The sequence below is a fragment of the Malaclemys terrapin genome, chromosome 7 (genome assembly GCF_027887155.1).
Source record: "Malaclemys terrapin pileata isolate rMalTer1 chromosome 7, rMalTer1.hap1, whole genome shotgun sequence".
NCBI lineage: Eukaryota > Metazoa > Chordata > Testudines > Emydidae > Malaclemys > Malaclemys terrapin.
Genome location: NC_071511.1, coordinates 105,215,911 through 105,241,062, shown reverse-complemented (window position 1 = coordinate 105,241,062; position 25,152 = coordinate 105,215,911). Strand labels below are relative to the sequence as shown.

General features: G+C 39.7%; 1 protein-coding gene across 2 annotated transcripts in view; it reads left to right on the top strand.

Annotated features, from left to right (window-relative positions):
- Positions 1-25,152, top strand: part of DOCK1 (dedicator of cytokinesis 1) — a 566,139-nt gene that overhangs the window by 408,495 nt on the left and 132,492 nt on the right. For both annotated transcript variants that reach the window (XM_054033802.1, XM_054033801.1), the window contains exons 30-31: positions 9,990-10,068; positions 18,420-18,520. In XM_054033802.1, the coding sequence (XP_053889777.1) occupies positions 9,990-10,068; positions 18,420-18,520 (180 nt within the window). The remainder of the gene's footprint in view (positions 1-9,989; positions 10,069-18,419; positions 18,521-25,152) is intronic.

The window sequence follows — 25,152 nt, the reverse complement described above, 5'->3', positions numbered from 1 at the left end:
ACATTGGTTGGCGGCTCCTTCACGGAGCCGTGAGCACGGGCGTGTACCTGGCGCGGTTCACCCCTATTCCTGAGGCCTGCCCATTCTGCGGCGTGAGGGAGACCCTGGCGCATGCCTACCTCGAGTGCGCCAGGTTGCAGCCCCTGTTCCGGCTCCTCCAGAACCTCTTGTTGAGGTTCTGGCTGCACTTTTCCCCACACCTGTTCATTTATGCACACCCTATCCATAGCCCCACTAAGTCGCGAGACCTCCTCGTCAACCTCCTCCTGGCTTTGGCTAAGCTTACCATCTATAATACCAGGGAGAGGATGTTAGACGAGGGGTGCACTGCGACTGAGGGGCCTATTTCCGTACTTCCCTGGTCTCCTGTCTCCGGGCAGAGTTCCACTGGGCAGCGTCCGCTGGCTCCCTCGACACCTTTGAGGAGCAGTGGGCGCTGTCCGGGGTTCTCTGCTCGGTGTCCCCATCCAGTACCCTGATTTTGAACCTTTGACCCTCACTTCACTCCCTGTTTTTTCATTAGTTGTCCCAAGAGATTACTTGGTTCCTGGGTCTAGTGGTCCCTCCCGCTAGGCTGGGGGAGGGGCCTTTAGAAGTGGGTGGGTCAGCCCGCCCGCCTCCCGGTTGCTACCAGTAAGGCTCTGGGGAGTGCCGGGGACTGCCACAAGCCTCATGTGATTGCTTCCACAACAGCAGAGATACCTCCATGTGGTTTCCCACTTTCCGTGGTTTCCCATTCTCCAACCTATGACAACAAAGATATCAGTGAGCAACTTTTTATCATAAAACTTGGATACTGCTAATACATGTAAATATTTAATACTGCATCAGATCAGTACATCTTTTGTCCACTTTCATGGCAAGGTAATCAGAGAATCAATGTACTGCGTACATTGCCATGAATAAAACCATTATACAGTAGTATATTAAAATATGGGTTTTAATAGAGCTTTTTTATATCTGAAGTAAAAAGTTGCTCAAAATTAAGTGTGCTTCATAAAGCCGATTAAATTATTCACACTTTATTGATTTTTAGAATTTCTAAGCTTACTGAAAAGAAAAAAAATATTGAAATTAAAAACAATAGTTTTTACTTGTATTTATATGTGATTGTAGCCGTTCAAGGAAAAGAGTATGCTATGCTTTAGTGAGATTCTGGTCACTCTTATTTATTTTGCTCTAGTTTCATCTGAAGTGTACCAAAAAAGGAGGTATCTGACTTTTAGGGCTTGTCCACATTACCTGCTGGATCAATGGGCAGCGATCGATCCAGCAGGGGTCGATTTATCGCGTCTAGTCTAGACGCGATAAATCAACTGCTGAGCGCTCTCCCATCGACTCTGGTACTCCACCAGGGCAAGAGGCACAGGCAGAATCGACGGGTGAGCATCAGCCATCGACTTACCGCAGTGAAGAGACCGCAGTAAGTAGATCTAAGTACGTCGACTTCAGCTACATTATTCACATAGCTGAAGTTGCATAACTTAGATCGAACCCCACCCTCCGCCCCAGTGTAGACCATGCCTTATCTATTGAATCGTCTGACTTCCAAAGATGCCAAAGCTCAAAAGTCAAAGGTTGATGTTGAACTGGAAGGTTGGTCAGCTGAAATAAAGCATTCATTATCCTTCCATCTAACTTAATTGGTGACCTCATAACAGTGCCTTTTGTAACCTGATTTTAAACTCCCTCTTCATTCACAGAATTCTCAAGTAGACCCAAATAGTAAAAAGGCTGAGTCCATGTATGGTTATTTGGATAATTGTGCTATAGTGATTGAATCTGTCACTCTTTTTTTCACTATCTAGAAGAGGTGGTGTCATTTTGGGTAACCATTTTTTATTGAAAGAGGAGTATTTGCAGCTTGACTTGTTTTAATATCAGAAATACTGCAATATGTTGAGCTTTCCAATTTAATTGTGAATCCCAAACTATATCTAACTAAATAATCTGCAGTGACTAATGTCCTCTATGAATTAGCTTTGTCCTTTTTATGCAATGTCTGTATGAGGATTATGATTTGCTCACATTTTTGGTGGGTTTGACATGTGTGTGACAGAGAGTGAATTAGATGTTTTACACTCTTAAGGCATTATTTGACTTATGCTCTTTCCCCCTACACTCGTGCAAACCCCATGGGATAAAAGGGACTGACTGAAGAGAAGGCAGATCATAAGGACTTTTTAAAACCTTGGTGATTAAGCAAGTCAGGGCACCCTGAATGAATGTAAAAGAGAATGGAAGAAGAGAAGGATGACATTACTAAATAAAGAAAAAAACCCACGCAGAGATGAATTGTGTGCCAAACCTCCAATCGCTTTGCTTGGAAGCTGCATCTTTTTACCTATCCTTCATCTATATTTTTGTCTTTTAAGCAGATTTTGCATTCTGATACACGTAGGCGTCCCCCTGAGATCCAGGGAACTATGTATGGGTGCAAGGATCTTTCCGCATGCATCAAGTGTCAAATTCATTTTAAAGTTCTTTGGGGCCGGGGCCTCTCTTAGTTTATATCCAAACCACCTAACACACTTTGGACATGATAAATGATGAATAACTACATAAAAACATAAGAGCTGCTGTATTGGGTCTGAGCATGGTCCAGCTTCCCCAGTATCCTGTCTCTGACAGTGGCCCATATCAGAGCTTCAAGGAGAATATACAGAACAGGGCAATTATGAAGTGATCTACCCTGTCTTCCATTCCTGGCTTCTGGTAGCCAAAGATTTAAGCTTGCGTCCCTGGCCACCGTGGCTACCAGCCATTGATGGGATTTATCTGCCATGAACGTATTCAGTTCTTTTTTGAGCTCAATTATACTTTTGTCCATCACAACATTCCATGGCAATGAGTTCCACAGGTTAGCTTTGGGTGAAAAAGTGCTTCCTCTTGTTTGTATTAAACCTGCTGCCTATTCATTTCATTGGGTGACCCGATGAATCATAGAAGATTAGGGTTGGAAGGACCTCAGGAGGTTATCTAGTCCAACCCCCTGCTCAAAGCAGGAATAACACCAACTAAATCATCCCATTTAGCTTCTCTATGGAGAACATTTTTCTATTCATTTGATCCACACAATTCATGATTTTATAGACCTCTATCAGATCCTCCGCTTAATTGTCTCTTTTCTAAGCTGAAGAGTCCTATCTTTTTAGTCTGTCCTCGTATGGAAGCCGTTCCATACCGTTAATCAACTTTATTGCCCTTCTTCAAACTTTTTCCACTTCCACTATATCCTTTCTGGGATGACCACAACTTAACACAATATCCAAGGTATGGGCACACCATGGGTTCATATAGTGATGTGATGTGATATTTTCTGTCTTACTTTGTATCCCTTTCCTAATTGTTCCTAACATATGGTTAGCCTTTTTGAGAGCAGAAGTTTTCCGAAACTGTTCACAGTGACTGCATGATCTTTTTCTTTTTAATAACAGATTGATTGCAAACAGTTTGTATGTATTCGGAGCTCAATATTCGAAATTCAAGTTGTTGGTTAGTTGAAATTGGTCACATAAATCACATAATTATTTGTATTGTTTCTGATTCCTGATCAGATAAGTGTAACTCATAAAATCAGGAGGTCTTGAAGAAGGCAGTGAAGCATTAACACTCTCAGGGAGCTGTAGCAATCCATGGAGAAGAGAACAGACAAGCAGAATTAGGGATTTTTTTTAGAAAATTATTAACTTTTTCCTTTCTAGCTCACACAGACTCTACCTGAGACATGAGTCCTAGAAGAATTAGGATACTGTAAAAAAGCACTGTATTGGTGCAGAATTGCAAGTTAATTTTCCACATTACATTCACACAAAGTAATTGCACGTGTATTCATGGTCCTAGCTGTGACATCTGTGGTCAGATCCTTGCCTGGCTTATTTAATTGCCTCTCTACTAAGGCTGTCTTCAGGGGTTTTGGAGAATGAAGTCCTAATATACCATTGCAATTTTATGACCTGTATTTGTGTAAGTCTATTGCAAAATTGATTTACACCTAGGTAAAACAGAAGTAATGCAGTGGTGAATAAGGGCCCCCGGTGACCCTACTGTACCAAATAGCATTCCACCCTATGCAATAGATCACTTCTGTTGTGAACACTTTCACTTTCTGTGAGCATTCATGCATCACATACATTGATGAATGCATTGTGAAAAACAAACACATGTGAGTATGACTGAAGCAAATTCATTTTATGGTCAGCCAAAATACACCTGGAAATATTTGGCAGAATTCGACTATCCTCTACCCCATACCAAGTTTAATAAGAAACAAAATTTACCTTTGGTTTCAGTATTTCTACTCAAAGTTAGATCTTTTCCTCCTTTTATCAGATAATGTATCATCAAAAATGTTGTGTTTTATTGGCACCAAACAGTCAGTAACAGACATGGTAGAAAGTGCTGTGGGCTTGATTGTAACAAATGTCATTTTAGTAACTTTAATTGTGCCAGGAGGCTATAGCAGTTAAATTGGTTTCAGATTATTCCCCTTTCTAACTTCCCCTTTCCTCAATTAACTCGTAATTATTCACGGTGGATGTTACTTTTATTGCAATGCAGATATTGCTTTTCATTATGCGGTACTGTATTCTGGAATAGTTTTATGCTAAATATCTGACATCATCATCCCTCAACTATACCACAGTAAAGATTCAGTCAGTATTTCCGTCTTGAATCGAAGAGCTCCAGTTTTGAGCCAAAAACAGACATTTTGACATAATTCCATTTAATGAATGAATGCTCTAGAAGTTTTGGTTTTGTTCCAATGTGGAACAAACACAAATTTTGAAATTTTGAAAGTTGCCTTGAAATGGAATTGTCATTTTCCAGACAGCTGTAGTCCTTTAATAGTTGCTGCAGCAGCTCTCTTTTGCAGTTCCTTGGCAGGCATCCTAAGATCTCTGGGCTTTGTCTGACATCAGCCGAAGAAATCCTACTTCCAAAAAGGGTGTTGGCATAGCAGAAAATGGCAACATTTTAATAAATAAATAAGGAGGTGGCTGAGGAGAAAGAAGTTAATATGGTAACAGGATCAAAGGCTAAGACAATCCAATTGAGACACGACGGCAAGAAGATTAGTCAATTTTGAACTGGTCAATACTTGAGGTCAGGGGATGGGACACAAAACAAAATGCCAGATACAAGGGCAGTAGGTCTCAATTATGTACAGTACTTGCTTACATGCAACTTGTTCCAGTTTAATTACAGGGGACCCCTGTGTGGACACAGTTACTGTTTTACAACTGGTTGCCCTTAGGGCAAGCTAGACCAATATAAACCAAGTTTAAATAGACTTAAGTGTGTCTAAACACAAAGTTGTACCAATTTAACTAAATTGATTAAAAATAACACTGGTGTAAGTCTGTGGGTAGACAGATCTAAATTTACTTCTCTCTCTCCCTCCCTCATTCTCTCTCAGTTGGCAGGTATTTTGGCCAAGATGATTTTATATATGTATAAAGTCTGTCTAGACCCACATTTGATAAAGATACACACTTACGTATAGTGTGAAGCTTAACTTTCACATTTTATGTCTCTTATTTTAAATTTTCTACCTTAATGGAAAAAATAACCTTAAATGTCCTATTTTTAGCTTAAAACTTAACATTTTTGTTTACTGCGAGCCATTTTTGTGTTTGTGTACAAAAACATTTGTCAGCAAACAAAAGCAAACTCATTTACAATTTTACAAAAAAGCAAAGAGTGGTATCAAAGAGACAGGCTGGAGCAAGCAATATAGTTAAGGTTGCAACTTTACTTCATTATAGCTACTATTTTCATTTGCTTCTAAGTTGTTTTTTTGTTTTGTTTTTTTAAGTTTCCTTTTTTTTTCCCCCTCAGTCCAAAGGCTGATTTACTTTTGAAAAGTTTGAAATAAATCCATTCTATTATTTGTGAACAGGAGATGCTTGAATGTCCTGCAGAAGAAAAGTTGGAGCCAATGAGGAGAATCAGTCATTGGGAGACATGGGATGCAGTCCTAGTCCATTAAAGCTAATGGAAAAACTCCAGTTGATTTCAGAGAGGCCTGAAAGTCAGTCAGGGTCATAAAGAAAGGTCTTTTGTATGTGCTTTGGATCAGCTGAAATGGGAAAGGAATGAGAATGAGGAAAGTCAGAGGGGAGTGGTTTGCATTAATCTCAATTACAGATTACCAGAGCTTTGTTCGTAGTGATGAGGGAGAGGCAGGGTTAATAGTTTTGTTGTTTCTTTTTTTAAAAAATCACCAAAAAAAAAAAAAAATACTTTCACATTCTGAAGGTAAGAGTCAAAGCCACAAAAGCAAGGAAATATTCAAGTTCTTGCCTTGTCCTCCTTTGGTCCCTTCATTAGCTTCCCATTAACTACCAGCACAAGTTTACACTGCTATACTACCTTGCCACTTCACCCCTCGCACACATAGACCTGTTTCCATCCATGACCATTCTCTCTGACCAGGCCACCTGATGAACTCCCCCTTTGTGTCCTCACTTCACTCACTTCTTCTGGCCTGCTTCTATGATGCTCCTCCCTGATCCTCTCTGCCGTGCCTCCATCCTCTTCTTCTAGACCCTCTAGAAACACACTTCTTCCAGGATAGCTTTACCCTATGTGATGGAACTACATGGAGTGTGCCCCATTCCACTGATGAGTCACACTGCCTTGTATTGTTCCCCTCTGTGTCTGCACATGGTAATGGGCCCAGGAAGGACCTAGCCTTATTTTTCTGTCTAAAATGCCTAATGCATTTTGAGCTCTATACAAATTAGAAATAATAATAAGTTCAGAGTTAAGAGCAAAGCTTGAACTCCTGGATATCACAAGGATGTCTTTGACATTAGAGAGCAAATTTCGGGCCTTTGCTGTTTTTGTAACATTATCATTAAGAAACCAGCCTGAATAAAGACTCCAGATCCAAATACTCCATATTCAGCTCATGGAAGTGATCTTGCTTCTATAATGGAGTGAATTAAATTCCAAGATATGAACTCAACCCCAGTGCACCCTTCCATTCAACACAATATTAATCACTATCCAGTTCTGAATTGTGGAGCTTGGACTCGCGTAACTGATGTCACGTAACTCACTCTGATAATGTCCGGACCATTGATTTATGTAGCAAAGGTGTTTTAACATTTCTTTGCAACCTCATACACAGCTCTACAAAAGCTTTTCGTCTAAAGTGTTTTCCTTTCAATTTTTTTCTGGTTTGACATCTGTTGGGAACTAAAGTGTGACTTATAATAAAATAGTTTTACCAAAAAGGCTGTGTCTACACAAACTGCACCTTCCAAACAGAAAAACCCTTTTTTTTCTAGTAGGATTACTGATTAACATTAAATAGTTCTGACACCATAAGTGAATGTTTACTCTGGTATGAATGAACTGTAGGAAGTAATTTATGTGTATTATTGTGCATTGCAAACAGACCTGTTTGCTACATAGATTATGCTGTTCTTTTTAGCCCTGATCTTGCAAGTTATATTGAATTCAGTGAGGCTCTGCATGAGTATATGGGTTCATTTGCACATTGTTACTTGTAGGATTGGGGCCATGATCTTTCCCATCACCTAATTTATTTGGTAGTTTACTCATAAATATATATTTTATAGACAATATTTGTTATCCTTACAGCTCCAATACACAAACAATAATACAAAATGCACAACTTTCTAATTTAAAGTTTATATACAGTCAAGTGTGTATGTGTGTATATATATATGTATGTGTGTATATATATATACTTAAAAAACCAATTTGTTGCTTTTCAGTAGTCAATTTGTTTGTTCATTATTCATAATTGTTATGTACTAGAATCAGCATAGAGTAAAATATGAACCTTAAATTTTTAAGAAAATATTTGTCTGTAAAGTCCTCAAATTTTTCCAAAGCTTAATTAGATGGATCACATTGAATCCATTATGGTGATATCTTGAGGCAACATAATTAAATTATTTGGAAAGGTAATCAGTCTTTGCATATATCACAGCAGAGTAATTGAATCACTGTAAGATCTAAATATATATTATGTGTGTCTCTGGTTTTCTTTTCAATGTACACTAAATTCATCCCACTTGTAAAATCCATTAAATAAATTGGTCCCAAAACGTATATGCTGACAAAGATAGCTAATGCAGACATACATGTTTGTGCAAACCCTCCAGTGCATGTGTGCATGCTAGGGTTGCACATACATATATTTGTGTGTTTTTTGAGAAGTGCTAGGGTCAGGGGCGGCTCTGTTTTTTGCCGTCCCAAGCATGGCAGTCAGGTAGCCTTCGGCGGCATGCCTGCAGGCAGTCCACTGCTCACGCGGATTCAGCGGCGTTTCTGCGGGTGATCTGCCGGTCTCGCACCTTCGCCGTACCCGCTGCCGAATTACCACCAAAGCCGCAGAACCGGCTGCCTCACTGCCGCCCTCATGATGACCGACATGCCGCTTCTTCTCCCCCCCCGGCTTGCCGCCCCAGGCACGAGCTTGCTGTGCTGGTGTCTGGAGCCGTCCCTGGCTAGGGTCATACTGCAAAATGTGTACATATAAAAAGGGGAGAAGAAGAGTTTAGTGTAAGACCAAAGAAGAATAACAAAAGTAATTTTGTACTTTATTCTACTATTAAAGATTATTAGGCAAATGGAATATCACTCTAGTTTTTAGACTCCGTAATAAGACTCTCTCCCATACACCGTCATACATTTTCTTTAAATTTCTAAGTGACAGTGCTACAGCAGGTATCTGGTCTGTCTATCATGTATAGGTATTTGTACCATGCTCATCACAATGGTATTATCAGAATGTCTTAAGAAATTAAGTAAATGCAAGCAGGTAGTCTATATATATATATAGAAACTCCTTTCCTATCTTGCTGTGTACATGCACCTGGGGGATTGTTTCCCTTAATTGTGAGAGAAATGTGGCAAAGACAGGGGGGTCTTCCATTTTGTTCAAATGTAGATAAGACTCTTAATTCCTGTGAAAGATATTTCCAGCTGCCAATACATCTTGTGTCCCTAACTTTAGTGTCTTAAATTTTCTGTTGCTTGCTGTTGAAATCTAGAAAAGGTAATTAAGTTTATTATCTGTATCCTAATGTGGATTCTACTTTTACAGATTGCTATTGTGCAAAAAGAGAGAAGCCATTAGAAAAAGGCATTGTGACTGGTCTTGATTATTGCACATGCCTTGAAAAGTAATAAAATCTACAGTATGTACAGTCTGCTCAAAGGTCATGTTCCTTTGCCCAGGGTTTAGCTTGACAGTCTAATAGCATCAATTAAGCAATTTACAGATGGAAGATAATGCTTGTCTCAAAAGTAGAGACCAGGAGGCTAAAGAATAATATGTTTTATTCTTTGACACCAAGAATATGTAGAGACCTACTTATCCTACTTCAACGCTTTTTATTTTTAAAGCTTCTCAAAACAACACCTGCTACTATTTGAGAAGTTCTTGTTTTAGAAAAGTAGTAAATTGATTCAGGTCCTAATTTATCATTTTAAAGCAGAGCATAGGACTAGACAACTTCAAAACATTTTTCTCAAGCACAACATATGTACTTTGGGCCACTGGCCCATAAGTAAGATGGTGAATGGTTGATAATTAGTTTACAATGTGTCTTGCCTGAACTAATAGTTAAGATACAGTTTAATGCTAAATATATAACATTAAGACACTGGGACTTTAAAAAGTAATTAATTTGCACTTTTTGTTAATGAAATGAATTTTTAATGTTCACTTGATTATCTTGTGGTATTTTAAAGAGAAGTGATTTTATCCAAAACATTGCTTCTGTTTCTTTTATTCTGCATATGCTAATTTACATGATTAATTTTGAGAACATCTGCATATAATTCTGTATGCTTAACAGTGGTGAGATCACACTGCTTTTCAAATAACTGCTACAGCTTTCACTTTCCAGATAGTCTAAGATTTGTATCTAATTGCGATGCCAAATTTACAAAGGTGCCAAAGTATAAGTGTGTAATTATGTAATTTTCTCTTGATCTTTCAGAGTCTTCCTGCGAGCAATTAATCAGTATGCAGATATGCTAAACAAAAAATTTCTTGACCAAGCCAACTTTGAGTTACAGGTAAGAGAAAATATAAACAGTATATTTGGTACTAATGTTAATGTTTTAATAAATTTCAGGTACAAACCAATAGTTTTGATATATCTATTTGTTGTTATGCATCTCTTCCTTGCAGTGTGAACGCTGAATTTATGCAATGTCTTCTGTGGCATGCTAAACTAAACAAATAACCCAAACAGCTCTGTACTTTGAGGAAACTGGCATCCAGATCCAAATGTCATGGCCTGTCCCCGCTCTTTCTGGAGCCAGGTTGAGCCAAAAGCCTGGATTTGAATAGCAATGATTTTTGAGATTAAGAGCCAGATTAAGACATTCCAGGGCTTTAGACGCAGGAACAAGGGAGGTAGGTTCCCTCTCCCCTCCGAAGAAGCAGGGGTGGCAGCACATAGGGCTTCTTGCTACTTACCCCAGCAGCTGAGGTGTATCTCCTTGGGCAGATAGCACTCCCTTTCCTCCTGCCATGCACAGTATTCTCTGCTGGTGTTGTGTTGGTGGGGTAGCCCAGAACAGTCAGTCTTGGAGTTAGCACTCCATTGAAGTGCATGGAGTAGGTCCCCGTTTTAGAGCCATTGTTTCAGGCTGTCTGCAGACTCAGATAGACATGTCTAAGTCAGTCACACAAATTTCAAACTTTTCTTCCCAATCATGAGGACAAGAAGCTTACTTGCAAAAATAAAAGATGCTATTTTGATCTAATCACATGATTCCAGGAGCTGGGGAATTAGGCACAAGCCTATAATGCCTATACCATAACCACTAGTCCTGTTTGAGAAAATGTTTAAACATCCAGATGCAAACTTTGCAACTCAGGCCCGTCTGAAATCTAAACTACAACAGGATCCTATTAAATTTAAAAATAATTCAGTTTTTGAGATGATTATAAAAAAATTTAATGAGTCAAACTGTCAGGTGAGTATGAGAAGTATGGGCCAGGGGCTCAAAAACTGGGGATGTAGTTGCATTCCTCAATTAAGGATGGAAGCATTGTAGGCTATATTCTGATTTAGAGGTGTCCTGTTGGGTCTCCAAAATATCATCTGAGGGCTGCAAACTTTCAGATTTAGGGGCCCTCTGACTTTGGCACAAAGCTGCATCTTCCTTTCCGTTTAGATGTGTATTTGTGGAAACAATGACTGGTTTAGAAATGGCATCAGACATTGATAGATTCATTGACTAAGTCCAGAAGGGATTGTGATCATCTAGCCAGACCTCCTGTACAACACAGGCCATATGACTTAATTGAATTATTTTCTGTTTGAACTGGAACATATCTGTTTAGAAAAACAGCCCATCTTCATTTAAAAAATGCAAGTGATGGGAAATCCACCACAGTTCTTGGTAAATTGTTCCAATGGTTAATTACCCTCACTTAAAAAGTTGCTGTTTATTTCCAATCTGGATTTGTCTAGCTTCAACTTCCTGTAAGTAGATCTTGTTGTACTTTTGTCTGCTAGACTGAAGAGTCCATTATCAAATTGTTGTTCCCCATGAAGGTGTCCCTGCCAGCAGGTATATGGGATCTTGGGGAGCAATTACCACACAGGTGGGGTGCCAATTAATTTCTTTATTAAAGGAAAAAGGAAGTGGTGGGAATTTAACAATGAAATACGATGGGATGGGGTGTATAGGGTATTTACAATAGACAATGATGGGGGGGGGGTCTTCTAGTAAATGGGATGGGGGTTTCAATGGTGGGGTACAATACAGTTGGTAACCAATTAACACTGAAGTATAAATGTAACAGGTAGCTAACAATTTCTATGTAAAGAGTGTGTCACAGCAGCATATAACCAACTAACAGTATGGGTAAAATGGGTTAAATAACCAACAACTTTAGGTAAAAATGTGTCACAGTGGTGTAAATTTAAAATGTGAGGTGTGTTAGAGAGAAAAGGGGTAACCAATGGGGTTTTATGCTAGAAAGAGAGAGAGCAGACAGGCTGTAAGTTTAAACAGCAGAGAGGAAGAGAGAGAGAGAGAAAGAAAGTGGTAGAGAAGTGAGGTTGGGGGATGGGGAAAGAGGAGCACATGGTGGAGGGAGATTTAAACTCAGGGAGACACAGGACAGACAGGCTGCAAGTTTAAACAGCAGAGAGACAATTATACAAAACACAGCAAAATCTTATCTATGATTTAACTTAACCAAAACTACACAAATTAGCAAGTAACAAAACACAGTGCAACAATTCTTTAAGCCTAACTTACAGGGTACAATGCAAGCAATTTTCTAAACCTAACTTAACTACAGCTATGCAAAATGAAATTACAATTTATCTAGACTAAAGGACAAAATCTAACCTAATGGGTGCACCTTATACTAGGGGTAGTTACAGAGGGCAGAGTGGTGTGTGCCCAGGATACAGCTCCAAGGGGGGAGGGGGATTTAACTAGTGGTGGCTGCAAGCTGGCAGCCCAGGATACAGTCCAGGAAGGCACAGGCTTATTTCTAGCAGCAAAGGTGCTGCAAAGCAAGAAACAGATTACAGATACAGACCAAGGAGTTTAAGAGAGGTTTTAAGACACAGACCAAGGTTTAGCTTGAGTCTGTGTGCTGGGGAAACAGAGCCAGCAGCTAAAGTAATAAAAGTATAGAAAGTTTCACAGAGGGATTCTTACCAGTCCCCAAGGCAGCAGCAAAGGCAGAAGCAGCAACAACATCAGAAGAAGCAAGGAGGGCTCGGTACGGTCTTGATAATCAGGAGGTCTCTCAGGCAGCAATTCGTTCTTCGTGGGGGGGGCGGGGTTAAAAACGGGGGTACGCTCAAAAATAAAACGAGAGCGGAGAAAGGACCCCCCAGAACCCCTGACTGATCAGACCAGGTAGCAATGCAGGAACCTTTCTGATGTTTGTTTAAAAAATGCCTGTTCTTAAAGGCAATCTCAGGCAGTTTCCCCACCTGTCCCTGATAGGCTCCTTCTGTCACAGGGGAGGAGATACAGGGAAAAACTGCAGGTGAGCATAGAGACATGCCTGGGCAGAGTCCTGGACCATAGGCGTGAGTTCACACCTCAGCACTCAAAAGCACACAAGGCCTATGACTCATGCCCAGGATCTCAAAAACACATTAGGTCTTGCAGCTCTGGACATTGCCTACCCTACACCGAGCCCAGGTTTAACAAGGTGATAACAGGACCAACCCTTTGAACAGGGCAGTGGTCCCACTTAGCACGCAGCACAAGTGGCCATCCCTTTGAGAAGGGCAATGGCTCTTGATAAACAACTTAAGGGGCCCTCCCTTGGAGAAGGGCAGTGGCCCTGGTAAACAACTTAACAGCCAGGGAGGGGCGGCCATAGGAGGAGAACAAAAACAAAATGGAGTAAGGGGACAGCTGTAAGAAACAAAATGGAATAGGGGGAAAGCTGTAACAAACAGAAGGTACAGTACTTATAAGCTGTGTCACCACTTAACCTTCTCTTTGTTAAAATAAACAGACCCAAAAGACCTCAATCATTAAAACACATGATTTCCAATACTTTAATTGTTCTCATGGTTCTTCTTTGAACCATTTCCAATTTGTCAACATCCTTCTTGAATCGTGGACACCAGAAATGGGACAGAGTATTCCATTAGTGGTTGCCCCAGTGCCAAATACATTGGTAATATATAACCTTTCAACTCCTACTTTATATTACCCATTTCTATAGCCAAGGATTGCATTAGCCCTTTTTGGCCAGTGTTGCACTGTGAGCTCATGTTCAACTGATTATCTACCATGACCCCCAAACCTGTTTGAGTCACTGCTTCCCAGGATAGAGTCCCCTAAACTGTAAGGATGGCCACCTTCTTGATCCTAGATTTATGACTTTACATTTCACTATATTAAAACACACTGTGTTTGCTTGAGCCCAGCTTACTCAGTGATCCAGATCACTCTTTGTCAGTGACCTGTCCTCTTCATTGTTTAGTACTCCCCCCAATCTTTGTGTCATCTGCAGACTTTGTCAGTGATGATTATGTGTTTTCTTTCAGGCCATTAATAAAAACGTGAAATAGCATAGGGCGAAGAACTGATTCCTGTTGGACCTCACTAGAAATACAGCCACTTGAGGATGACTTTACATTTATAATTACATTTTGAGACATATAATTTCACCAGTTTTGAATCCATGTAATATGTGCTGCATTGATTTTGTATCATTGTAGTTTATTAATCAAGAAGTCATGTGGTAACATTCAGTTTCTGTATTTCTTTCATCTTTTCTTTTCTAAGATGTTTTGCTTTCTGATTCTTTCTGTTTTGCCCCCAGCTTATTTTCTCCTCTGCAGTCTATCTTGTTCTTCCCTAAGGTTGTCTGCCTATCTTTTTCTCCTATACATACAATACGTGCACACGCACAAATACACATGCTCACCTTTGATATTTCTTTATAATCCTTTTTTATTAATTCATTAGTTTTCTTCTATTTTTGAATTGTAAAATTTTTTCTTGGCTTGTTAAATCTGTTCTGCCAATTCCCTTCTCAGTGTTCTACTCTTCTCCACAACAAGAAATGGCTCAAATGCTAAATTGCCTTTTTTCTTCTGAAAGTGAAGGGCCCCAGAACTTCCCCATATCTTATTCCTCAAAATTATCACAAAGCCTTAAAGGCCTGAGTATTTCCCAGTCCCTTTCTTATTAGCACTAATTGTGTTGAACTCACACATCATTTCTTCCAGGTGGTCCTAGTCAGTTTCACTCCACTGCCTTTCTCCTTGCCTGGAAAACTGCTGTGTGAGCACAGGAAGCAGTGCGACTGAAAGACTGCTTCTTGTTTTGAGTAACAGGAAAAATCCTGTTCAGTGTTGGAAATGCGGTGGCCTGCCATGTGTGACACTCATTTTCATTTAGTTAATTTTGGTAGGTTTAGTTGCAAGGAGATAAGTCACAAATGACATTGCAGCAGATGAGAGGTGAAAGGAGCGGACTAACATGTCTGTAGTGGAAATCATACTTTTATTCTGATTTATCACAATATATTCTTATGCCATTGTCATAATGTAAGCAAAGAAACATTCCCTCTTCTCCACCCTAGCATCTGTGAAGTCTCAGTCAGTAGAACAGTTCTGGGTGGTAAACAGCAAGGTGAATCTAGGTTGTCTGCACTTGAAATCAGAGTTAAGTGTTTCTTGCTCTGAGCAGTTTTCTACCTAATTGTGGCAAATCTCATATATGGGCCAAATTCGCTGCTTCTGCAGTTGGCAGTTTTGCGTGTGTGGGGTGTGAAAGAAGGCACAACTGCAACATGGAGTTTCAGTCAACCTGAATTTCCAGAGCTATTTGAAGAACTTCAAGTGAAATCTACTCATAGACTTTAAGGTCAGAATGGACCATGATCATCTAGTCTCATTGGAGCCAGGCACCTTTCAGGTCTGTTATTAGAGAAAGAAGGTCAACAAATTTTGAGGTCAAGATTCCAGTGTATCTCAAAGAAGTGATTATTGGGGCCATCAAGCCATGTCTTGACACTGATAATCGTCCTCATTACAGCCCTGCTCTCACGTTCCTTTTTGATGGAAAGTTAGGCCTTGCCTAGATGAGAAAGTTGCACCTATTTAACTTAAGGTATAATTTTTAAACCAATTTAGTTACATTGGTGTAAAAGGCTGTGTGACTGCCCTTATTTTGGTTTAAACAAACCTTATTTCAGTTCATTTTAAATTGTTTAGAAACCTGTTTAAGATTAACACAATAAGCATGTCTACGCACTGTTTTGTCCCAGTTTAATTAAATTAGCATAAAATCACACCTGAGGTTAAAATCAGTGCAACTTTCTCGTGTAAACAAGCTGTCATTCAGAATGTTGTGGTATGGTAGCTCTGGTATTATCTAGTGATCTCAGATTTCCTGGACCTATTTCAATTTGATTTATGACATGACTGTCCTAGATAGTCCTGGTCTGGTTGGTAAATAATCTCTGGGTAAAGAACAATAGAAAAATGTCCTTGCTGATTATTTTAAATCTCCATGAGTGTTCACCACAAGGAATTGCCTTGGTTGTGAGCCCATGTAGGTATAGATGGCAGTGGCACATTGGGTGTCTCCATTAGTTTCTCTGAGATGATCCAGCTCTTCTCCAAGAATTCTTCTATGAGAAATACTGCAGGATTCTGTTCATTCATCCCTCCTGCTACTGTGAAGTTACTAGGAGAGATGGTGAGGTAGTTTGGTTTGCTCTTCCATCAATATGCTGAAGATACTCAATTCTAAGTTACCTTTTCATCAGACTCGGACAGTGCAGTCTCTCAATTTTACTAGCGTCTGCCTGAGTGTGAAGTTTGGATGAAGACACACGGGGAAGTTAGTGCTCAGTAAGCTAGGGTGTGAATTTACAGTGCACTAGCTAGTCAGCAGTAACTCCCTATGTGGACACTCTTACTGTGCACAAAGGGTGCCCTGCAGTGGTTTAGCTTAGTACATTTCCAAAGTGTATTAAGCTAATGCACACAAAGGTACTTTTAGTGCACAGTAAAAGTGTCCACGCAGGGAGTTAGTGGAGTAACAAGTCCACTCTTTTCAACTTAATTCAGTATATAACTATTGATCTGCAGAGCTCTGCACTGATTTGGGGCCTGGCTATCTTAAAGACTGCTTCTCTGCTTTTGTTCTGTCTTGACAATTGAGATCAGCTAACACGGCCAGATTTAAACGTTTGAGGATCCGTTGCAGGGTTTCTCAGTGTGGAACCATCATTTCCACTGTTCAGTCCACAAAGCCTGAATAATATGGTGAGCCAGATTCTCTTTACAGCAACAGTGCAAAAGGGCCATAATCTGGTCACCAAGGTGCAGCTCTCTGCTGTCAGAGAACTCCCTGCTGGCACAGACATTCCACAGCTGGGTCCTCCATCAGTAGCACTCCACCCTTCCTGGTATGGGGGAGGCAGGTAGAGGGTGTGCCAGAGCAGAGTTCATCTATGCCTATCCTCTACTAGCATAGGACCCATTAAAAACCCTATGCCAGCGGCATCACTTAGAGCACCCTGGGAGCTGCTGAATGTCGTGTTGAATCTGGGGCTAGCCCAGAGAACTAGTGAGCCATAACCGGACTCCTTCCCTCCTCTCCCTTTAGGAGATAGTACGAGATACCCAACTAAACTAATGTATTTTGTTTGTGTCACCTAGAGATTTCTTTATAGTAGTAGACTTTTAAAAATCGATTAAATATTTTTATAGAGTATTGAAAAATGTATATTTCCAATAAGTAAGCTGTACATTATGTCTGCCACCGCAAAAAAATAAATACAGTGATGTTGCACAACCTTTGCAGCGCTGGGAGACCTGTTGGAAACTTCCCAAGAGCTTGAGGGCCCTACCTAATTTGCATATAAATTTAGTTTTTAATCAGATAAGTGCATGCACTTTATTTATTTATTTAATTATTTATTTATAGAGCTCTGTGAGTATGCAGAGTGCTTCAGAAAATACTTAGGAAAATGCTTTGAGGTCTGCAGTGGATAGTGTATCAAAAGGAGCGAACACTGGTAATAGTTCTCTGAAACCAAATTGTGAGGTAGCCACACACAGTGGAATGCGGGCTGGAGACTGTTAACATTATTACAGGTTTGTGATTTGTTGAGATTCCTTATAGGAAACCTCTTTTGATAGGTACTAGTGGAGTTCCTCAAGGATCAGCCTTGGGACTGATTATATTTAATACTTTCAATAATGACCTTGGCACAAAAAGGAAGAGTGTGCTAATGAAACTTGCTGATGACATGAAGTGGGGAGGCATAATCAATACAGGGAAGGATTGGAATATTATACAGGAGGAACTGCCTGACTTAGAGGATTGGATGAATAGAAATGGGATGAAATTTAATAGTACAAAGTACAAGTTTGTGCATTTAGGGACTGATAACAAGAAATTCTGCTATAAGCTGGAGGCTCATCAGTTAGAAACACCAGAGGAGGAGAAGAACCTGGATGTATTAGACGATCATCGGATAACTATAAGCCACCAATGTGATGTAGCCATGAAAAAGGCAAATGTGATCGTAGGACATATGAGGCAGGGTATTTCCAGTACAGATAGGGGAGTGTTAATGCCATTATACAAGGCATTAATAAGACCTCATTTGGAATACTGTGTACAGTTCTGGTCACCCAAGTTCAAGAAAGATTACTTCATACTGGAACAGTGGCTTAGAAGGGCTATTAGGATGAACAGGTGAATGGAGAATCTATCTTAGGACAGGAGCTAAAATATAAACAGTATGGAGATGGACTAAGATCTCTTCAAGAAGGCGATGTCTATTTTTTCTATTAATATTTATGTGCATAAATTATGTATTTTAAGATGTTTTGTAGGTGTGTAGAAGAACACTTCAGAGATTTAATAGTATTTATTCTTGTCATCTCTCTGATTTTCAGCTTTGGAACAACTACTTCCACCTGGCTGTTGCTTTTCTTACACAAGAATCTTTACAACTGGAGAATTTTTCAAGTGCTAAAAGAGCCAAAATACTTAACAAGTAAGTCCTATTCCCAATATAAAATAATGGGCAAGAACTTGAGGGACTATTAACATAATTTTACTTTAGTTCCTTAGATAAATCCATACAAATTTAAATGTAATCGTGATGTACTGAAATGTTGGTTTTAAAACTATGAATCAAATATAGCATATGTTCCTAGCAGTGAATCAAGGTCTGAAATGGCTTATGCTGCAGAATGTTCATAGTCAAGACTTTCAGAAGTATGAACATATTCTAAAAGTAGATTTTTTAAATCCTCTTTAGGTTTGTGCTTATTCTAATCTCATTTTACTTGTATTCTTTATTGCCTAATTCCTAAAGGCCTTTTACAGTGAAACTTCATAACTACAGTCAGTGTCACTGTGATATCCCTGAAGAATGTTTTGTTGCATAGCTGCAGACTTGTATGGTTTCCTGGTCAAAAGGGATTACATTGCTACCTCTGGACAGGGAATTTGAACTGTCTGGATTGAAGTTCTAAATTTCACAGCAAATAAGACCTGTCAAAAGGAGAAGACACAAAGATTTGGGAACACAGAGGATTTGCCCACTGTATTACTGTCTCCATTTCTTTAAATTCAGGTATAGTGTGCTCTTCCTTCACTGAGCAAACAAGTTAGAGACAATAAAAATCAATCTAGTGGTTTTAAACAATGTGTGTGGACTCTTTCAAAATCCAAATATTTTTAATAAATTAGTGCAAAAAATCTGAATTTAAATTTTCAACCAAAACACTGCATTAATGGCACACATGCTAGGAAGTTCAATATTATGGTTCCCTCACCACATCTATCTCAGCACCCTTGGGCTTGTGTAGTCTTTTGTATCACTGTTAGTTTTGCCTGATAGCATAGAAGTGCAGTGTGTCTGCGTTATGGTAAGAGGCAGCATAGCTCAGTGTAGTGCTACTCAACCTGTGGGGCATTTCTTTAATTGGTTCATGAAGAACCCCTTTGTGGGTTGGGCTGTCTAGATGAGGGGAGGTAAAGTCCCAGCAAAAATCCAGTGAGAGTATCCAGTAGAGATCTGGGAGGGGGAGGGAAAGAGCAATTCACACAGGTCCCCTCTACTTTCTGCTACTTTCCCCCCTGTTCCACCCCACCCCAGCCAAACTAGAGCTCCTCCCTTTCCTAATTCTCTGTCCTCCTGCCCACACAGCACTCAGCTGAAGCAAGGAAACCTTTGTTGCTAGGACCTGTAGAGCTAGCTTCACAGCCTTTGAAACCAGTGGTGCCCAGAGTTGAATGCCTTGCTGTTGGAGGACCCTCCTACCCAACAGTGCCCCATTTAGCACCAGCCCTCACCCCATAAAATGTCCATGAAATCATGTCATGGCCCAAACCTCAGAGCCCTTTTAGGCTACAACCAGATGGCAGCCATAAGTAGTATGGGAGGCAACAGGTAAGGTTCATCATTAGGATTAAATGTGCTCACATTTTTAAGGTTGAATCTTTATTTCAACCAAAGGAAAGATCAATTACTCCTCCTTGGCATCTAAATCATAGTTTTTTCAATCTGTCTTCATAGGTCATGTTTTCTTGACCTTTAATCATTATTGTTGCTTTCCAATTTGTCCACATCTTTCCTGAGATGTGGTGCCCAGAACTGGATACACTATTCCAATTGAGGGCGTATCAGCAAGGAGGACAGCAGAAGAATTACTTCATGTCTTGCTTACAACATTGCTGCTGATATATCCCAGAATGATGTTTGCTTTTTTTTTTTGCAACAGTGTTGACTCATATTTAGCTTGTGATCCACTGATGAAGATATTGATCAGAACTGGATGCAGGACCAATCCTTGTGGGACCCCACTCAATATGCCTTACCAGCTTGACTGGGAATGGTTTTCCAACCAGTTATGCACCCACCTTATAGTAGCTCCATCTAGGCTATATTTCCCTAGTTTGTTTATGAGAAGATCATGCAAAACAGTATCAAAAGCCTCAAGATATACCACATCTGCCACTTCCCCCATCCAGAAGGCTTGTTGCCCTGTCAAAGAAAGCTGTTAGATTGGTTTGACATAATTTGTTATTGACAAATCCATGTGACTGTTACTTATCACCTCATTATCTTCTAGGGGTTTGCAAATTAATTGTTTGATTATTTGCTCCATTTTCTTTCTGTGTACTGAAGTTAAGCTGACTTGTCTGTAATTCTTTAGGTTGTCCTTATTCCCTTTTTTATGGATTGGCACTCTGTTTGCCAGTCCTCTGGAATCTCTCCTGTCTTCCATGAGTTTTCTAAGATAATCACCAATGCCTCAGATATCTCCTCAGTCAGCACCTTGAGTACTCTAGAATGTATTTCATCAGGCCCTAGTGACTTGAAGACATCTGACTTGTCTAAGTAATTTTTAACTTGTTCTTTTCCTATTTTAGCCTCAGATCGTACCCCATTTACATTGGTGTTCACTATATTAAACGTCCGATTGCTAATAACCTTTTTGGTGAAAACTGAAGCAAAAAAGGCATTTAGCACTTCTGCCATTTCCACATTTTCTGTTATTGTCTTTCACCCGTCGTTGAATAATGCGCCCACCCTGTCCTTGGTCTTTCTCTGCTTTTAAGGTATTTGTAGAATGTTTTCTTGTTAGTTTAATCTCATTTTGTGCCTTGGCCATTCTAATTTTGTCCCCACATGCTTGTGTTGCTTTTTATATTCATCCTTTGTAATTTGACCTAGTTTCTACTTTTTATAGGACTCTTATTTGAGTTTCAGATCATTGAAGATCTCCTGGTTAAGCCAGGATGATCTCTTGTCATACTTCTTATCTTTCCTATGCAGTGGGACAGTTTGCTCTTATACCCTTAATTATGTCTCTTTGAAAAACTGCCAACACTCTCAAACTATTTTTCCCCTTAGACTTGCTTCCCATGGGATCTTATCTATCAGCTCTCTTCTAAAGTCTGCCTTCTTGAAATCCATTGTCTTTATACTGCTCTTTTTCCTCCTACCATTCCTTAGAATCATGAACTCTGTCATTTCATGATCACTTTCACCCAAGCTGCCTGCCAGCTTGAAATTCTCAACCAGTTCCTCCCTAATTGTCAAAATAAAATCTAGAACAACCTCTTCCCTGGTTACTTTCTCCATCTTCTGAAATAAAATGTTGTCTCCAATGCATTCCAAGAACTTGTTGGAAAATCTGTGCCCTGTTCTATTATTTTCCCAACAGATGACTGGGTAGTTGAAGTCCCCCATCACCACCAAGTCGTGTGCTTTGGATAATTTTGTTAATTGTTTAAAAAAAAGCCTCATCCACCTCTTCTTCCTGGCTAGGTAGTCTACAGTAGATCCCTGCCATGACATCACCCTTGGGTTTTTTTCCCCCCCTTTTATATTTACCAAGAGACTTTCAACAAGTCTCTTCCTGTTTCCATCTCAACTTCAATGCAAGTGTATACATCTTTAATACACAAGACAACACCTACTCGCTTTTTTCCCTGCCTGTTCTTCCTGAGCAAGTTGTACCCTTCTACACCAGTATTCCAGTCCTGTATTATCCCGCCAAGTTTCTGTGATTCCAACTATGTCATAGTTGTGATTATTCACTTGTATTTCTAGTTCTTTCTGTTTATTCCCCATACTTCTTGCATTAGTATACAGACATCTAAGATACCGATTTGATTTCCCCTCTATGTTCTGTGTTGTCTCTTTTTGTCCCTGCTATAATTGCCCATGATCCCCCCGAATTCCAACCCATCACCCAGGTCTCCGTGTTTTTGATTTACCTATGGGCTTTTGTTTCCTGCCCTCATAGAACTTAGTTTAAAGTTTGTCTCAGCAGGTTTGCCAATCTGTATCCAAACATACTCTTCCCTTCCTCGATAGGTGGACCCCATCTACACTCAGCAGTTCTTTTTCCCAGAACAAGATCCTGTGGTCAACGAAGGCAAAATCCTCCTTGCAACACCACTTGAGCAGCCATCCATTCACTTCCAGGATGCATCTCTCTCTGCCTGAGCCCTTACTCTTGATATTGCTGTTCAAGCTCTAATTTGCCCCACCATGATGTTCAAGACACTTGCTTTGGAACCTTTGCTTTGTTTGACCATTAAAACATCATTTGTAATCACTGTGTGTATACAGACATCTAAGATACTGATTTGATTTCCCCTCTATGTTCCCTGTTGTCTCTCCTTTGTCCCTGCGATAGCTCTGTAGGAAGAAGTCTTGTAGTGTAAATCTGGCCTTACAGTGACAGCCATCTCCTGAATGTTGTAAAAACATTTCCTCTCTATAGGATCTCTGCCAAGACCACAAGTTAGGATTAGTTGAGCACATTGCCTAAATACTGAAAGCTGCATATGTGGTAGATGTTTGAGGCCATTTTCAGAAGGCAAATCCTTTGTGTCATAATACAGTAAAGCCCACCTTCTTAAAAGAGGTCTGTTTTCTTAATCTTAATATTATACAGTCTTGTACTGGGGCATGAAAACTATGTAGCCGCTGAAAGAATGTAGTTGTAACAATTCGGTATCTAAAGAATGATGTTCAACCACCTACCAGACAGAGGCACTTAAAACCCCCGCCAATCCCTCTCTTCACCCAAAAACTCTCAAAACCCAAAGAGTTCACAAACCACTCAAAGAACACAATGAGATCAGCTGTAGCTGCATAGGCAAGCATATCACAGCAGAGGGGTGCTGTAATTTCCTGGATTGTGGTGTTTCATGCCACCAGCACCATTTCAGCTTTGTTTATTCTAAGAAGCATGATAATTATGCTTAGATAACCATGCCTCAAGATTTGCCTTACTGCGGTCTGAAAAAATCTGGGCAGTTTACATTTTTTATATAGGCTGAAGTTTTCAAAGGTTCCTAAGGGATTTGGACACCCAATTTGCAGTAAAATCAATACATCTGAAGAAGTGGGGATTTTACCCACAAAAGCTTATGCCCAGATACATCTGTTAGTCTTTAAGGTGCCACCAGACTCCTCCTTGTTTTTGTGGATACAGACTAACATGGCTACCCCTCTGATACTTAGTAAAATCAATGGAAATTGGATATCCAGATCCCCATGTGATAGCTTTGAAATCTGAGCCTGTGTGTGTGTGTGTGTGTGTGTGTAATTATGTATACACACATACACTACAGAGAATTATATATGATGGGGTGGTATTTTATGGACATGAGTTTGGGATGCTGATATTAGTTATGAGAGGTGGAGTCGCAGTTGAGTTATGTAGATGACACCCACAAACTCATGTTAATAAAACCTTCATACCACACTATTGTGGATTCTCTATGTGCCACATACCTTACAGCTATTTTACTGTAGTAAACTCAGAGTTTTAATTTGTTTTTATTGGGACTGTTTGTCATATCCCTGTGTGAGAAAAGCTAGGTTATTAGCGCGAGTCCAAATTACAGGGCTATAAAAACCTACAAAATGTACCTGAGAGGTTTTTTTTAGAACCTGAAAATGTTACAGCCTTAAAATCCATAATCTCATACCCTTCCAGAGCTAGATGGGAGTGTTGGACCCCACTGAGGAGGCTGGGTGCCTTTCTGTGTCTGGCCCCGCAGGGCTGTAAGATAAGGAACTTCAAAATCATGACATTTTTATGTATAGAAAGGTAATTACTGGCGTAGGACTGAATATTACACATCCCAAGCCTCAGGCAAGGGTAACTTTAAGAGGAGGAAATGCTTCTCTGACAGGCTGAGGATCTTTTATTTTTTGTTTTTTAGTTTTAATATATGTGTCTGAAGCTGTTTGGGAGAGTGGGGATTGAATGTTAGAATAAGTCCCAGGCAGCTAGCTTAGTAGGTAGATAATATGGTCATAGACATATAGTAAATTATATTTAATTCTCACATACCCATGCAATTTCACATACCTTTCCAAGTTGTTATATGGATATCACCTCCACATTATATATTTGTCTCTCTGTGTCTTTATTTATTTATTTAAATTGTGTGTGTGTGTGTGTGTGTGTGTGTATTTGTATAATATAAGTATGTTTGTATATATACACACATTTATATGGTACATATGCATCATGTATGTAGAGGTAATACTGGCATGATAAATTGTGTATGTATATAATGGTTCATACATTCACAAAATTAACTCTGTGTGTGTGTGTGTGCATATAGACATGCAAATTTCCTGTATCCATCCATGAAACGGTAGGAGATTCAAGGAGTAAAGAGCAGGGAGAATTTGGGAGGTGGTCGGACTGGAAATGCCTTATATTTTAATCTCGGAGGAAGAGATTGTGAATGAGATTGTTCACCCACCCATATAAGGTGAGAACCTTATAAGGGTTTCTTTTTCCACCAACCTGTGCTATACGCTGCACTATGGAGGAAATGTAAGAGATCAACAGACTTTCACCATATTCTTCATGTCTGATAATAAAAGTAAATAGACCAGGTCTTAGACAAGACTAGTTATTAAAATATGCTGATTTATAAAACTCTGTGATAATGGTTTTACAAATTATAATTTTAATAGAATTAGATTTGTCTAGGCAATAAAATGAGAGAAGAAATTGCTCAGCAACCAATAAAGTCATGGGTCTTGAAGCATAAGATTTTATTTACTTGTGTAACAAATATCACTCCTACTCAGCTGGGATTTTATGTGTGTTAAATAGCAGCAGACGTTTTTAA